The sequence below is a fragment of the Pleurodeles waltl genome, chromosome 5 (assembly GCF_031143425.1).
Source record: "Pleurodeles waltl isolate 20211129_DDA chromosome 5, aPleWal1.hap1.20221129, whole genome shotgun sequence".
Classification (NCBI taxonomy): domain Eukaryota; kingdom Metazoa; phylum Chordata; class Amphibia; order Caudata; family Salamandridae; genus Pleurodeles; species Pleurodeles waltl.
The window spans coordinates 613,403,613-613,421,323 of NC_090444.1; the positions used below are offsets into that span (position 1 = coordinate 613,403,613).

Genomic DNA, 17,711 nt, shown 5'->3' on the forward strand with positions numbered 1-17,711 from the left:
GGCGGAGGTGGTCATTGAGGGTGCCAGCAAACACTGTCGCGCTGAGTGCCACCAGAGCTAAAGCCGACCCTGCGTGCAGTTGAGTGCCCCTCTTTTACTCATAGGTGCATTTCACCTGCGGCAGGTTTCTCTCCACTTCCTCCCAATACACACCTAGGCGCTGCAGCCTAGGAGGACATAAGAGCACCGCTCTAGTCTCTCAGCCACGTCATCAAACGCTTCCCGTGTAGGTCACACGGCGGTTCTACAGTTCTCCAGCAATGCATCCCCCCCACACTGTAGCGTGCTGCTCGCTTCATCAGGGGTGTGAAGCATTATATAAAAGCCGCTACAGTCCTGCTGATGCAAACAGCGGCAGCATAATGCCAGAAAGGGTTCTTTCAACTTGCATTCAGTTGACCCTAGCACCCTTCATTTTGAACTCCTTTTCTTCTAAGCGCTTTGTAGTGGCAAGAGAACCGATTTGGCACTTTCTACAAACTCTAAATAAGATGACGAACGTGTTAAACGCCTTTTTTTCACGGTAGTAAAAAAGTAAATTAAATCTGTTTTTTAATATTGGTGTTTTATAGAGATTTACCACCAAGAAAATGTATACGGTTTTGGCGGTCTCAAACATACTTGCATTTTTAAACCCGATTGTGCACACACCTGGGGGTACCAAAGTGTTAGCACAGAACTACTATATAAACAAAATGGACTGTATCCATGCACAACCTTAGGGATAATTATGCTCACCACGCAGTGCATTTAGCCTGTAAGTTCACAAATTAAGCCACGTTCATACCTTCTCACTGCTGTCTTTTAAAATCTACCAAAAACAAAACACAGATTGAGGGAGGGAACCCGAAGTAATTGGTGCGCCCGGCAGCACCAGTCTGGGTGAGGGGCGGCAGCCCTGTGAGGTGAAGTCCCGCCGCAGCACAAAGGGAGCCAGCGGCCTTGTCTTTTCCTGGTAATTACTGTGTGAGGCTGGGCCGGAGCCCCCCGACTTCAAGGGCTCTGTGAGAGGGAGCACAGTGTGTCTGCCCTCGTGCAGCTGTGCGGCGGCTTTAGCTTTGCTTAACATTATGCCGCTTCAGACTTGACAGAAGGGATTTTTTGTATTATTATTATTAAGGCAGAGCAGCCTTGCAGCGAACTGGTTTAAGCAGCTGCATTGTAGGAACGCACAAAGAAGTTATTATTGTGTCTGTTTAGAAGAGGTTGGGTGTGGGGAGTAGGGGGGGAATCCGACTGCTGTTGATGTCGATTGTTGACTTGCCATCTGCCAGATAAGAAGAAGAAAAAAATGACAGCTCCGGCAGGGTGTTCAAGAGGTTGTTTGGAGAGACGCATAAACATGTGCAGATGTCGAAGTGAATAATAGCTCGAACTTGAGAGAGTTTGATGATGTTATTCCCTGGGCAGGGACTCTGAAATTAGCGTTTCTGCGGGGCGGGGACACAGGGTGCAGCCTAAATATTACTATTGCATTATATTTCTATGCGCTATAAGTTTCTACTCCATCACCTTTAAAAAAAAAAAATCTTTTTTCATGCTACTCCTTTGGCTAAATGTGTTTCAGTCCACCAAGGGTAGCTGGCTATGATGTAGCGCCCAAAAAAAATCAGCCATTCCACCACTCAAGCTTTGATCTCCATCCCAAAACGATGTGGAGCCATGTGCAAGCAAGTAACGATGGGATGAGTAACTTTCTGTGTAACATGCCAGTGTGGCCATCATGCAAACTTAGTGTCGCACAGTTCCATATACAACTTAATGTAAATATCGTGTACATAGCCTGTCATAGACACAGCCACTTGCCATTCGCTTACCGGAGCTGATAGTTCATATTTAGGCTAAGCCAGTTCAAGCAAAACTTTGGATACCTACAGGTTTAAGCCCCGCACGTATAATAAAATACACACTACACTTGTGGACATACTCCCATGTACACCTCGTGTGCACATTCCTCTGGGACACACATCACTGCCAGCGTCGTTCCAATAGGTGTCCGTTTCTGCTTTGTTGGTGATACTCCTGAGAACACGTAAGAGTCCTATGTACATTCACTGATAACATTGGTCTCATTGTCTAAGGTCATATGGTCCCATGCGTTTATACTGCTCTGCCCTTGATGGTAAGCATTCCCACTAACTAACAACTCTGCACGCTTTCACTATCGGTTCTATGTGGAGTAGCAGTGCATCAAATGGCATATTTATGTATTCGGTTGAATTGTTACTTCGGTTTTTCATAATACGCTAAGTGATGAAATTAAGCTTAAAGCTTTATAAGCGCTTTTCATAAATGATATAATGAACCCTTTTAAATTTCTGTTCTCTTATGTCATTTTTCTTATTTTCATCCCAATTTTCACAATAAAACCCACAAAGCAGCAAATAGTAACCCTATATAAGCAAGTGGACATTTGGCTTCAATTTGTAAAATAGTTTTATCAATTATTGTGATTTTCTAAATGTGAACCGAATCTTAATGGGCTCGCCCACAGACAGCTATGGTACTGATCATTGGCCTTCCTAGGTTTAATACGCAATGGGACAGTCGTCTCTTGGATCCCTTCCCCTGTTGCATTAAAGACAGAGATCTCGGAATTGCCTCGTTTAGTGCTGCCCTTTAAAATGAGAACACTTCAGTGAATTCAAACCTGTTGGGAGCAAATTTTGGAAGAAAGCACACTCCTTTCCACAGGCTGTCAGTATCAGGTCAGTTTGACTAAATTTTGCAATCCTTCCACAGACATTTGCAGCAGAGGTTGCCTGGATAAAATTCCTTTGTGGCCTCAAAGAAAGCCAATGTCATCAATTGCTGCGCCGTTTTTATGACTTGATTAGTTGACATGACTTGATTAGCTGTGAAGCAGTGATAGAGATATATTACCACATACGTAATGCCCAAATGTGGGCTTGACGATGCTTGTACTGTTGAGTTGATGAGTTTGAAGGGAGGCAGGCAGACTCATCCTCATCCTCACACACGGAACTCACATCACATAACTCAGGGAGCTCCACTGACTTCTGATAAACAGCGCGCTCAATTCAAACTCAGCACACATTGTATTGTATTGTAATCGTATTTATATAGCGCTTACTACCCCTGACGAGGCGTCGAAGCGCTTTTCGATGAGTAGCACACTACTCCGGAACCCAACAAGAATTAGTGATGGATTAGTATCATTTAATAATGAGTACAGTTTTAATATTATTATGAGTTAATTTGAGCCGCGGATATGAGAGTTTGTTAGTTAGATTGACTGGAGTAATGGAGGGGTGGAGGAGGAAAGAAATCCAGAAGTGTTAATTGGGAGCATTCAAGGCACTACATAACTCAGGCCCCACCTACTTGAGCAGTCCCATCACCTTAAACCACCTAGACACCTCTCCTGTGTAGGAATCCTATTGGCACACATCCCTCACCAGGAGGACGGGCAATGTCTTACATCGCTCCTAAAGCATGGGATCGCCTCCCTTAGCTCATCACACCCCCTTCTCTGTTCTTGAATTCAGCAAGGTTTTTAGGTAACCAACCTACATCATGCAGGGCTAGGCAAACGCTCTTGCTCAGTGACAAGATACCCTTGCAGGTGACGGTGTGTGCGCTTCATAAATACACATAACGTTGTCTCCCCTCAACCTGCTAAAAACGACACTAGAAATGAATGGATATTTCATACAGTCCCTAGCTTCCTATACTGAGATGATTACTTATGATTCAAACGCAGCTGCCTCCCCAGTGTTTAAGGAAAACGTTGAATGCAGTATTAAAAAACTAAATGAGCTGTCTTATTTTGTTAGTCCTCAGCCCTAAATATCTGGAGGTTTGGAATCACCACCTCTTGGTGTTGTGGTGAGAAAGGGCCACCCCCACTGTCTGACGATGCTACAACTTGTTTTCATTGAACACACTCCGTAGGTCTTTCTTTAATGCAGGTTATGTTGTACCTTAAAGTGTATTTGTGGTATTATTATTAAATAATAAAAGTGTGTTGAAGTTGTATTGACCATTATCATTTTGTGCACATAATTTATCAGCATAACTGACATTTGTTTTGAAACCTACAAAAGCTATAAAGGCATAATCATAAACCAGAGTAAAACATCTGACGTTTGGCCTGATATTAATTCCAGTCCCTACTCCAACCTCTGATGCATACTAAACTCACAATTTTACTTCGTAAGAAGTATGCTGTTTCGAGAATTTACTTTTAACATTTTTAGTTGCATTCTGTAACCCATGGAAATGGCCTCTGGCAGATGCCCGACCTTGTATGCAAAGGAGTCTTTCAGTGGATACGTTTGAGAACACTGCCCCCTCAGGGTCAAGGTTAGGAACAGAGTTAGCTTTATGAACTCACAGCTCGAAACACAAATGGTTTCAAAAGGACAGCAGGCGGGTGCGGAAATTCCGGATGATTTTTTTGTATGATTATATATATTTTTTTAAACTCCATCGGATTCACTCAGAAGAACATGTGCGCGTGGGCTTTCGCGCAGCTTCACCAGTCAGTGCTGGTGCTTTTCACAAGCTCATGTGTCCCTCCATCTGTATGTGCACACAGCTGGCAACATAAGAGGAATTCATTATTGAGACCAGCAGAGCCGGAAAGGGAAAAAAACATTTGGAATCATGCATCTTACACATTTATTCGGGTTTGGCGAGCTCTTCAGTTGAACTGCGTGTGTCATTGCAGTTTTGCATCCAGATAACAGAGAACAGGCTGTCCAAAACGTGCGGAACTTTGAGATTCCATGTTTTGTCTTAATCAGTCTGCTTTATGGATATCTGTTTATTTAAAGTATTTATTTGCTTTCTTATTAGCAGTGCGATATTCCTGAAGGCTGCGATGTATGCTACACAGTAGGTGTAAATTGATGGATAATGCACACCATATACTTGGTCTGATGACATGGTGATTAAAGTACTTTTGAGACAGGCATTCCCTTTCCTGGAGGGAGAAAAACAAACATCAATCGTAGGTAGGAAGAGAAATTTTGCGAACTTTGATTACAATTCTACAAATTATTGCTAAGTGCGCAAAATGTTGCTTGTCTGTTTCTCGCATGTTTTTATGGACGCGAAGGCAGTGCTTAATTTAAAAATAAAAACGTGCCGGTGCCCAAAGCCATCCTCTTAAACACCCGGCCGCTGCAATTAAATGTGTGACCATGGAATACTGAGCGTAATCCTGAAGCCATCTCGGGCCTCTTCAATCCATTTACAGCCCCTCCCTACCCCTTCAGCTCACTCTTGCATCTTTCTGCTTTCTCCCATTGTGACGCTTTTTCGTTTTTCTCTTCCTCCGTGTTTTTCATATGTCTTTTGATTGTAGTAAATGCTTGAGGCAGAAAAATAATTGTCGGCCCTAAAAAATAAGTGCTGGTGCCCCGCTCCGGAAACCACAAGCACAAATTAAGCACTGGGAGAGGGTATGCTTCAAATAAAAAAAAAAAAAAAAAAAGTCATATGAAGTGCCAAAAGGAGACTGGTTGGAGCAGACCTTGTCTCTTGGTAAAACATTTTCTGCACCAACCAGTGTATTGTAAGCGAAAATTACGTGAAATTGCATAATGCACAAAATTCAGGAATTTCGAGAATTTTGCCTGAGAATTTTCAACTTTGTCCAGGCCCTTCCAGGAATAGTTGGCCTTGAATTTTCTGGTGATGCTGGGTTTTGCTGAAGTGCTCACGGCTTTGATGCACAGCGGCAACACAATTCTAGTTAAAGTAGTGCAAGTTTGCTTCAGTAAATTTACTTGACTCACTGTTATGCACCCCAATAAATGCACCTGCACCAGCGTTTGAGGACTTGAAGAGTTCATATGTTGCAGTCAGGCATAACTTGCTTGTTCTCACAGCCCTTGGCTGAGAAGGGCACGAAGATTTTGAGCTTTTCAGGCGCAGAAGAAACTTGCTTGAACTCGCTCCTGCACTTAACAAGAAAGCCAACAGCATCCCGAACGCCTCCGCATACCTCATCCTGGACAACCCCGCCACTGCCACATCATAAACCACCTGAAAAACCTGCACTGGCTCCCAGTCAACAAGAGAATCACCTTCATACTCCTCACCCACACTCACAGAGCACTGCGCAACACCGGACCAGAATACCTCAACAGACGACTCTCCTTCTAAACCCTGACCGGGCATCTCCGCTCCGCCGACTTCCCAACTGTCCCACGCGTCCGCAGAACTACAACCGGCGGTAGATCATTCTCACACCCCGCCGCCAAACGTGGACACTCTTCCCACCCAACTGCCCCAGACCAAAGACCTCCATAACATCAGGAAACTTCTCAAGTCCTGGCTGTTCGAGCAGGAGCAGCACTCCCCCCTCCCCTTCTCCCCCTCCCCTCTTCAGCGCCTTGAGACACTCACGGGTGAGTAATGCGCTTTACAAATTCTTGATTGATTGGACCACTGAGAAGCAGCAGGCGACCCATAGGTCATTTTAAGTATTGGTATTGTACACAGCAGCTCATAGTCCTGTACCGCAAACTGGCTGCCACTGTGCATGGACAGAGAGGCCCCTGAGTGTGTGGGGGAAAGGGGCCCATCCATGTACCTTGCAGGGGTCCCTCAAGTTTTGTTACGCCACTGGTCGAACCAAGGTAAAAAAATCTCAGCAAATCTGATTCTCTGACCGATCTGCATTGTGCACAATAACAACAAACTTGTTTTCTACAATTTCTGCCTTTCTTCTTGTACTTTTTGTTACATTTTTTCACTTATTTGTAAAACGTTCAGCTATAAAAATTCCATAAATACGTAAAATAAAGTGCACTGCTTCTCTCCTTCCCTCGGAGTGATTTGAGCGGCAGGAATACTATACAAAAGCCCCAAATAAAAATGTTTTGGCAGTGATAGTATCATTTGTAAATCATAAAAGGATTCTGAAAACTTTACAGGTACGATGTATCTAAGTACTTCATCTGATAGAGTTTCAAGGAAAATTCAGTCATTTGGCGTCATTAGAACACTTTTATATATAGCACTTCCAACGGACCTTCTTACTGTACGGAATAGGGTAAAAATACAAGAATTAGTACATGTTCGTTTCAAAAATTGAAATCAAATAGCCCAGTACTGAAATGATTACTGACTTAATGCTGATAAAAATAGTTACAAGATCAAAGCGCAAATGTATGGGGATTTTTATTATTACTTTTCTAAAGTGTGCTAATTAGGTTTGAAACTTTAATCCTAGAAACAAAAATCTAGCTGAGTACATTCCATTCGGTATTGCTCCGAATACTAAAATATAGTTGTCACTGCTCCACTAAATTATGACAACCTTTCTGCAAAATTTAATTTAATTTTTAATGATATTGTTGATGCACTGCTTTATATTTTGTGATGGTCCGTTGTTTCAGCACCTTAATTCTAATTCGACTGCAGTGTAGTTTGGAGGTCGTTCTTAGCGTTTTAAAGTTATGAGCTGTACTTTTAGTTTGCATTTCTTAATGCTTCCTTAAACTCGGGCCCTGCCCTTCAGCTGCCGCATCGGAACCTCCCCCCTGCCTATAGTGACGCATGGTATGTTCCTGCTCACGGAACCGTCGAGCATAACGTTTGATACCATTTATACAGACGTGCCTGGTGTGTATGCAGACGTCTGGAAAAAAAAAAAAAAGCCAGCCCTGATTAACCACGTCTGACTGCCTCGTGCGAAGGGTTAATGGCGGCTGCTCTCTCTGCTGGATGCAGCTGTCGGCACATCTGCTGCACGCTGTTCTTTTCTCGCACGCGGCTCAGTGTGAGCCCTTTTTGTGAAGGGGTGTGCGCTCGGGGCGCGAGGTAGAGCTCACGTCATCCGAGTATTGCCCCCTCCGTGGTCACCGTCTACCCGGCACACAAGCCGGATCTAGCAGTGGGTTATAAGTAAACGAGGTGGCGCCAAACGAGAAAGCACAGTTCTGTGTATAGAGAGGAAGGCCATTCATTCAAGCACTTGGCTTATAAAATACGTCAATTTTAAAATAACCACATTGCGTTTTTCACATTTACTGTAGTTTGGTCAGCCTCGTAAAATCGGTGTTTAGTTCATACACGAAGTTTGCGCTGTGCAGTAGTTTGTCAACATTGTTGTGGTTGATGAAAGAAAGTAACAGTTTGCCGCAGCAGAATATTAGACCGGTTTTTAAGTATAACCAATTGAGGTCCTGTTTAGTTCTGTTATTACATTTTAAACGAAAAAACACTAACTATATATTATACGCATATAAATGTAGCATTGTAAGCCTTAAAAGCTCATTGCATATATTGAGAACATGTGTAATAGAAGCATCAAAGTGGGGATTCTTTAATACTGGTTTAGGCTGTTGGCAAAATACGAAATTTGCAAACTAGCACCACAACCGCACTCTCAGTCATACACACACAAACAGTGACAGCAGAGAAGATTATCCAAATTCGCCTGGATTTTCCTTTTTCCCAAATGCCCTGGTCGTCTTTGGTGTCTTTCACCTCCTAGCTTTCCCAAGCTTTATTTTTTCCTGTCCGTAACCCCGCCATTTTGAAAATCTGCTGTTTTGCTGCCAACCCCCCCCCCCCCCCCCCCCCTCACCTTTTGGAGGCTGCTTGGCATCCAAAACTTTATACATCTTCTACGAATAAGTGTGCATTTGCATTATCACTGTCTAATGTGTAACACAATTGGCCACTTCTGCTCTTTTTTTTCTTGGCAAAGCTCTGAAGCCCATTTCGAGCACGCTCCTTATATTGCCCCAACAAGTGTCCAAATGTAGTCAAGTTGTGGTCCAAGGGAGTATTGACGATTTTCTACGCCACATCCTGCCCTGCCTCTTTCCTGCTTCCAAACAATAACTAAGCTGGAAGCCTCCGTGGAATACTGCTGTGATTTGGGAGTAGCGCTCCTTTGCCACGATCGGAAGCTTTCAACTACAAATGCAAGTGTTACATTAGGCATGAAGAAGAATGGATTTTTTTCTCCCCGTTTTTGGCCAATAGCGTTTGCTGTTCCAGTAATGACAATTGTAAGGAGTGACAGGCCAAGAGAGAGAACAATCTACATCTAGTGTGAGTGTTGAGACACAACCTGCTCTGCTGTGTGTTTTGCTGAGGCTCCTACAGTGCTTGAAATGGAAAAATGAAAGTGCCGGTACTCTGTGCCAGAGTACCTGCTTGTTTCCGTGAAGTGCCGGTACTCTCAAGTTAAAAGTATTACGCTTTTCTTGAGCTGCGCTGGTACTCTCCCTCTCAAAATAAAAAAGTGCCGGTACTCAGTACCGGACAGTACCGGCCCATTTAAAGCACTGGCCTCTGCTTTTAGTTTGAGGTGACGGACCCAGAAAGGCACTGCAGGTTGTGTGAGGTGAAATACTCAGGTTGTGACTCTAGTCAGTGTGAGGTGAGAGGACAAACTCTTCCACTGGTGCAGCATAGAATACCAGACTGCAAACATGTTCTGAGAACAGGAGCAGAGGTACCAGACTGCCCCCAGAGCAGCTTAAGAACTCACTAGTATTCACTAGTATTAATTGTTAATTCTCGTAGTCAGATGTCTTTGAAGTCAAGGATTGTGTGAAGAGTTGCTGATGTTAGGAAGGGAAATCTCACTTCCTTGTTGTTTGACTATTGGTTTTAAATTTCATGAACACAAGCTTAGCCTAAGTTGAAGGTGGAGTAGTGGTGTACTGCATTGAGCATTAAAAGCATTATTTGTAGTGTGTGGGATAAGGCACAGAAGTAAGGTATCAGGTGGACCTCTGGGGATTATCTTTTCATTATCTGTATATATGAGGGAGAGGGCCTGCACCATTGCTCAGATGATGGACTGTAGGGATTGGTCTTGCAGAGATTGGAGATTTTGTACCTGGCAGGGTTGGGTGTGTTTTTGATGTTCTCCTGGAAGGTGACCATGAGCATAAGTGAAGCCAAGGGATTTGCTCAGTTGCTGAGGGAGGTAGGGAAGCAGTTAGATTTTATTTCTGACGGCCATGCCTCAGTTTAAGACTTAATGGAATCATTAGGGAGGAGCATGAACTGTGTTTTCTTGTGGTTGCATTTTATGCAGTCTGATATGTTGCGGGAGTTTAATGGGAGATATTTATACGTTTGATTCTTTTATGTCATTCTTTGTTGACACTTCACTGTGTGCTCCACCTTCATAGCCAATGTATAGAGACCCACTCTCCTCTAAGTACATTAACAGTCATGTGATTTTTATAACCTAGTACAGTTTTAGTACTTCAATCTTTCAGTTCAGTATTAACAGCACTGAGAATGAAGAAGACATGCACATCACAGACAGATTAAAACACATTTAACAAAATGCCACACATCCAGCAGTACGCTGACGTGCCATTTTGCCAAAAGCACCACTAATCGAATGACACACACTGTTCAGAAATTGCTCACAGCAATAGGCAAAATATAATATATATGTGTGTGTATGTATGTGTATATATATATATATATATATATATATATATATATATATATATATATACATCCCTACACACCACACTCCTTTGAAGAAGAGGCAATCACTGTCAGTTTCCAAGTCTGCCAGTCAGGACAGGACTCATAATGGACCAGTAGTGACTTGTACAAGAGAAAACATCGTCATCTATGCAAAAGAACACGTACCATTATTGTAGGTAATAAAGGATGGATGTCCAGTGCAAAGTTTAACTGTCTGGCTTGCTTTCCACGTTGCTGACTTATATTGTGATGCCCTGACTCTTAAACTTCTGCCCACAGTAGTATTGCTTCCACCCAAGCAATGTTGCTGTTCTCCACGCTTCAACTCGGGGAATGGTAGACTCCGATCAGCAGTGTGACTATCCTCACAACAATGTGAATGTGCCTCCATCACTCTGTGTTTACTGATGCTTTCTTTGGCCTGTGACTCTTCATTTTGACTCTCGCGCAGGCTGTGTCCCTACCCATTTTCCAAGACAACATTGATCCATTAGGAGACAAAAGGGAAATTTACAAAAAATATGTACATTTTTTAAAACAAACATTATTAATATCATGCAGCATAGATACAAAAACGATTAGGAATCCATCCTTAATTTTATATACAAATTATCTTCTATAATCATATTCAAAATTCATACAAAAAAACCATTCCATATCAACACAAAAGAGAAGAAGGACAGAAAAAAGTCCAAAAAGTCAAGTGATGGTGATAAGAAATACAAAAGACAACAGTAAATCTCCCACATATCCATTAGAAAAATAAACTTATAAACAGCCTGTTAGTTCACCCGTTTTCCACAGTCAATGCAGACCTCGGACCACCACACTAGTAATGAGGCCCTTAGTTACTGCCAGAAAGCAAGTATTTGGACTTGAGTGAAGCATCAGGTAAGGAAATGTAAGAGGTGAGTTATCGCAGGCATTTAGAGGCACCTTGGCAGACAGGCCCTTTCAGGGTTTGGAGAAGCAGCTGGATCTACGGTTCTCCTTCAGTGAAGGAAGGAATGGCAGGATTGTCACAATACCAAAGTCAGACTAAATGCAGGGCCTACAGACCATTATCCATGTTGAATATTAATACCTCTGTGTTTGGGTCTTAAAGTGGAGCTTCCTCAGGGGCTCTGGTATTGCCATGAAATGGAGACAGGTTTGATTGCTTTGCACATTTTAATGCAATCCTGTGAGTCCCAGACGAAGGGCTTCTTTAAGAACTAAAACACGTTAGCAGGGATTTGCAGCTGCGTATACAACCTTTTTTTAATTTTTTTATGGAAATTATTAAATATGACTTTAACATATTTTTTAATAAAGTCCTCCAGTTTGTCATCATTTAGCCCTTGAATGTTGTGGGACTCTAGTGAGGCGTGGTTATGGAGAGTTGTAGCAAATCTTAAATTTGCTCAGATGTGAAGTTTGTTAGTGGTTGTTGCTACCTGGGTTCCATGCCAGTAGCACGGACTGACTTCACCCGTGTTTATAAATATCACGAAGTGCATAGTGCCGGGGCGGCTCCTCCGTTTGGGTGGAGGAGCGTAACCCCCCACCACCACCACCAGCAGCAGCTGCCAAACTTCTACAATGCAACGATAATAAACTATGTTTATTATCGTTGTTTTGTAGAAGCGGCAGGCCACAGTCCATGACGAGCACAGGGGGGAGTACTCAGCACTCCTCCTCTGTCCAACATTGCAATGCAGTGCCGGGTTGGAGAGAACAGGCAGACTCTCCCAGTGTACATAGGAGTGCCCTAGCTGGGCACTTCGACCAATCCGAATGCTGCTGCCAGCAGCATGACAGCAGCGTTCAGATTTGCCGCGCGGCAGGCTGGGAGCCAGGGCCTGCGGCAAAGGAAAGGAGAGCTGCACGATGGTGGTGACACAGGTATTGCTGGAAAAGTTGGCTTGTGAAATGCATGACAGGTGCCTGAAATGCTAAGTGTGGGAAGAAGGCAGGAGTACAGTGTTGAATTGTTTTCCACCTGTGCGGCAGCTTCCCAGAGTGGCGGCATTTTGGATAGGCGTCATAGATGTGTACACTGCAGGTGTGAATCGAATGTGGGAAGGTCGCCAATATTTTGCCTGTTGACAAAGCCTATGAAGGGGAAAAATTAAACATACATTTGCTCTGCTAGTGTTACTCCTTGCATAAAAACATACTGCTAGCTGTTTGGGAATGAGCCCCCTACAATGGAGAAATTGTTAGCTGATGAGTCCTGGTTGGAGGTGGGTGGGAGTGTGTGGGAGAGATAGGACCTGAAAAGATGACAAATTGAGGGATGATCTCATTTAAATTCAGTACCCCCATGATTAGTTTGTCTTACCAACTACATTTGCTTGTATTGTCCTTACTGTGAACTACAGAACTTTTTTATAGGAGTTGTTGAATGGATGAAGCAACTCTGACTGTGTCTTCCATAAATGTAAGTTAGCTACTGAGTGCCTAAGGAGTATTATCGCTTCCGATAAACATAATTAACACTTGTTACTTTTGTCGTGATTGAGTGTGTTAAAATTTAAAGTTTGTTAAAACATTGAGTATTTGTTTGAAAGTAATACTATATTGACCGCGTTTCAGAATGTGGTGAGGGTTTGTATTGTCTGAGAAACATGCACCAGTTGTAAATAAAACTGAATTACTTAGCAGAGTGCAAAACCTGCTTTTCGTATATTTAATGACTCCCGAGGAAGTGTATTTCTTGTTGATTTAGATTGCCTGCACGTTGGATTCTATTTGCCACTGGACAGAGGGAATCCATATTAGGCAAACAGTTTGTAACGTTTAGGTTGAAAAATGTTTTTTAACTTAAGTTTGAAAACGGTTTGAGGAAAAAAGTTAGAAAGGCGAACTTTCATCAATGTCAGAAAGTATCACTCACGACTTGGTTCACTCAGTTTGACTGGGACTAGAGGAAGACTAATACATCTGTCCTGTGGAGTTTATGGCAAAACCAGATAATGTCTAAGGTCAAAGTTATAGGCAAATAAAGGTTTAGAAAAATGAGTTTAAATCCTGCATACCTAAATAACCTCACCTGTGACCAACTCCAGATTACTGTATATCTTTGGTTGGGAATATGTACACATGCACCACCCTGTGAACGTTTAAAATGGTGTGGTAAATGTAGCAAGGTCCATTTTTTATTACAGAATCCAAGATACAGCAAGCATGAATTATTTTAGACAAATGTTAATTTTTATTTATTTTCTTAACTGTGCAAGATGTGTGCATTTTCATTAATTCTGTAATTAGTGGCCTTATGTATTCTGCCACACTATAAAACTAAAGAAAGGAAACTAAAACATGCAATGTCTTTTCTTTTCTATTTGCAGGTGAATACATCAAAAACTGGAGACCGAGATACTTCCTTCTAAAAACAGATGGTTCTTTCATTGGATATAAGGAAAAGCCTCAAGATGTAGATTTACCGTATCCCCTCAACAACTTTTCTGTGGCAAGTAAGTACTCCGTAGGTGAGCATTCTATATAACTAAGGCCAGGACATGTATCTGAACGGCGTCAAGTTAGGTTGTCTTTTGGAACACATTTATCTTAATAGCGATAGAAAGCAGGGTACATCTGTGCATGTGCAGCACCTTGAAGGCGCATCATGAGATTAAACCCTGAATTACTTGAAAGTGGCAGCAGTATTAGAATATGAAACAAAATTCCACTAGGAAGGATGCAACAAAACTGCAGAAATCTGACTAATTAGAAATGTTGCAAAGATGATGCGTCCTGCTCCAAGTGTCTTTTATGTCTGTTCCTTAATGACATAACTTCTGTGTGACCTTCAGTCTTGTAAGTTGTTAATGTTGCCATCTTGGAATGGCACATTTGCATCTTCTCCGTTTTGAAAATATGTCATGCACACTCAGAGTGTCTACTTTGGAATGTCTGTATGCAACCCCAATAGTTGTCTGCTATCCTGTAAGAAACCCCTCTCAGCAATTGCCAAATGCTTGTGGATAGTCTTTCCAGGTAACTGCTTGCCCCTTGACCCATCACACAAACCAGACCAAACTATGCCTAAACCCTTCGTGGGAAACCTATGAGAGAGTGAGGTAACCTGGGACGGGGGTGAAACTATCCTGGCTGAAGCATCCTTTACACTTAATGTCCACCTTGTCTGTCGGTGTAGCTCCTTGCTCAGGAGTGGAAGGTGGCAAGCTTTGGGTGTTGTGGGATGTGGAATGAAGGTGCGTCTTTTGGTGGAGTTGGCAATAAGCTGAATAAGAAGGCCACTGTGCTCCTGATGTAGTGCCTGTTGGGTGTAATTTGTAGTTGTAACTTGAACTGCTAACAACTACTAGTAATGGACAGCAATAGATAGACTGCCTCCTTCCCTCTGATACACCACTTGTCACAGCTACTTCATATATCAACAGCTGAAAAAAACTTTACAGGAATTAGGAACATTCTACATCCCATACCAGTACCTTTTAGATTATTCAGTCTCCGGAAAGGTGGACCTCTTATAAAAGAGGATTAAAACAAGAGAATGACAGTGGGGAAGCAAGTTCTACATCCTTTGAATCCAGCTGTTGGTTGGTCTGCACAATTGCACCCGACACCCTCAGTTCCTTCGACCTACGCTGGGCAGGTGGCCATGGGATAGTCTGACAGTACTGTGGCAGGCTGCAGCAGATTTATTGGTTGATGACTCATTTCTGCGCTGGGGGAGAAGCTTCTTTCAAGTTCACCTCGTGTATGAAGTTTGGATGCATATTCGCCGGTTTTAGCCATGCAGGAAGAAACGTGTAAGGGGAAAGGTTTTAGCATCCCGTGCACTGATCGGCGATGGTTTCGCGGTTAGAGGGGCAGGTAGGAGATTACGCTTGCCATTAGTGAGAATGTCCTAGGATCCCGGGAAAGCACAAACCTGTGTTGTGCTTTTTTGGTGCGCGAGGGCCTCGTTTCCCTATGCAGGTGCAGCCTGCTCATCCCCAAAGCGGTGACATTAAGTTGTTCGCTGACGTGGTCTTTACATTCTTTTATGGGCGCTTACCTTTTTTGCGCTCTGCATTGATGCTCATATAAAGGCTTGCAGAGTTGTTTCTAAAATGCCTTAGGGTTCCAGGGAAGGTGGACGTGTTGCATGTCTTTCTGTAGGCTGTCACATCTTTACAGAAAGGATGGGCCCGATTCGAATGGTTTGTGCATCGTTTGGGTTAGCTGGTGCCGAGCGTGTACTAGGCCTATGTCAGCCTATTCAGTATGTACTCCTGTAACAGACCTGGCTCACAGAGTTAAGTGGCGGGAGGGGCCGTGAACAGCTACGATATGCGGATGGTGCTTCTTTTGCATGTTTTCTTTACTTCCTGTATACTCTGGAGTAGAGGTGAGTTCAGTTTTGATCTACTGATGTTCTGCAAGAAGGTGCAGAGACTCTTGCTGGTGCACTGAAGGTTGTGTTGCCTGCTGGGGACTTGTAAATGTGCGGGGGTGCCAGTTCAGCCCCCTCGGTGTCTGCACCACTGTTCAGCTGCTGGTGATGTCCGGAACTACCATGAGTGGCGGTAGAAGTTAGTGCATTGTACAATGCCATTGTTATTACAATCTTCTTTTCCCGGTCCTCTCCCTGGTTGCACTTAAAAGATAATGTTGCTTTTGTGGCACTTAGAATTGTAGGTATCCTGCTATTTCTTAGGAACGATGTTGCAACTGTCCCTTTATGTTCAAGTACTTGATTGTATGATACATGAGTTTATTCATATTTGGGTTGGCAAGATGCGTATTCATGTGTAACACATATCATGGTCCAGAGATGTGTTAAAGTTGTTGTGTGCTAGTGTGCAGTTTAGTTTGTGTTTATGTATGTGTGTGCGGTTTTGGGGGCCTCAGTGCAAAGCTTTCTACTTAAGTTTTTGGTAAGTCGTCTTCCTCCGCGGGGGTGTGTGCCCACCAATATATATGTATTTCTCGCTGTGCACGTTGAGGATTGAGGTATGTTCGTCGGTAATGTCTTGAAGGATGTTTGAGTGATCATTGCCCATGCTGAGTATTGTGTTCCTCCTAACGGTATTTGGTTGCTGAAGCTGTTTCATTCCTTGTTGAACACATTTAATCTCTGGACAATGTTTGATTCCTGGGTGTGCATTTTAAAGGGCAGTGTAGATCAACAGGTTTTTGATGCGTGGAGGATTTGTTATTTATTGTTGTGGAATGTGTATGCTTCCTCTAGGGTGAATTGTAACCCAAGTGGTTCCTGCCACTGTTTAGATTTGTTTCCTTGTGTGAAAGGGCTGTTTTTCTCAACTTTTATTGTTTTTCAGGGCATGCTTCATATATGAGATATTTTGTATGGCTTTTGCAAAGGGACGCATGACTGTGCATTGTGAGTAGAATTGTTAATCTGCATTTTCTTAGTATGTTTTGCTGTAGAGGGGAGTTTTCTAGATTGCTCTTATTAGTTGTTCTTCCTGTGATTTTTTTTGCACTGTTTTGCACGATACCAGCTTTTTGTTGTTGGATTCTCTAGGAAGGTGCAACCAGGGAAAGGTGTACATTGCCTTGTTATTTGTTAATATGTGGATGCAGTTCTTTGCTATGGTTTGTGATTATTTTTGATGCAGGAATTGTTCGTAACATTTTCACTGCTTATTGTTTAGTAGTAGGTAAATGTCATGTGTTCTTTGTGGCCTTCGTGGCCTGTTTGTGGATCTCCCTGTACATCTTTAAGTTGTCATGTTGACCTGCAGTTTTGCGTGGCATGAAATGTTAGATGTGCCTATTAGAGTTTAAAATAGAGGCAAGCTAAGCAGGAGGGCATTCTGCTGTTGTGGGGTGTGTGTTATCTGTATTGGTTGTCTGTATAACATGAATAAAGAAATGCACCTGCAGCTGGGCGTTGTCCTATGTAATATATAATGCATAGAAGATAATTCAAGGGTGTGCACAGAGGGGCTATTTCCATCAATGTGAAATATATATGAAACGTGCCTGTACATTATATAGGCTGCAGTACTGTGCATAGGGCAGGTTCAGCTTGTACACTGCATGCGTATGTAAGTACTGTGCATAGGGCATGCCTAAGGTCTTGCACTCGGTGTCCAGTGCACATCTGATGTTTACTGTGCCTTGGAGCAAGCCCTTGTCCTGGCTGTGTACTAGGCACTAGTGCAACGTGCATGGCCTTGTGTCATTGCATCGGTGCCTTACTTAAAGGACATGGTTGCAGGTCATTCCTGTGTGTGCCATGCGTAAGTCACTACTGAATGCCATGTCTTGTGTGTACAGCGCACAGGAAATTGCTGCCCAACGTG

At 43.0% G+C, this 17,711-nt stretch overlaps 1 protein-coding gene across 1 annotated transcript in view; it reads left to right on the plus strand.

Annotated features, from left to right (window-relative positions):
- The window catches only part of AKT3 (AKT serine/threonine kinase 3), a 734,901-nt gene that overhangs the window by 294,606 nt on the left and 422,584 nt on the right, over positions 1-17,711 (plus strand). Inside the window, exon 3 of the mRNA XM_069234462.1 lies at positions 13,779-13,904. Within this exon, the coding sequence (XP_069090563.1) occupies positions 13,779-13,904 (126 nt within the window). The remainder of the gene's footprint in view (positions 1-13,778; positions 13,905-17,711) is intronic.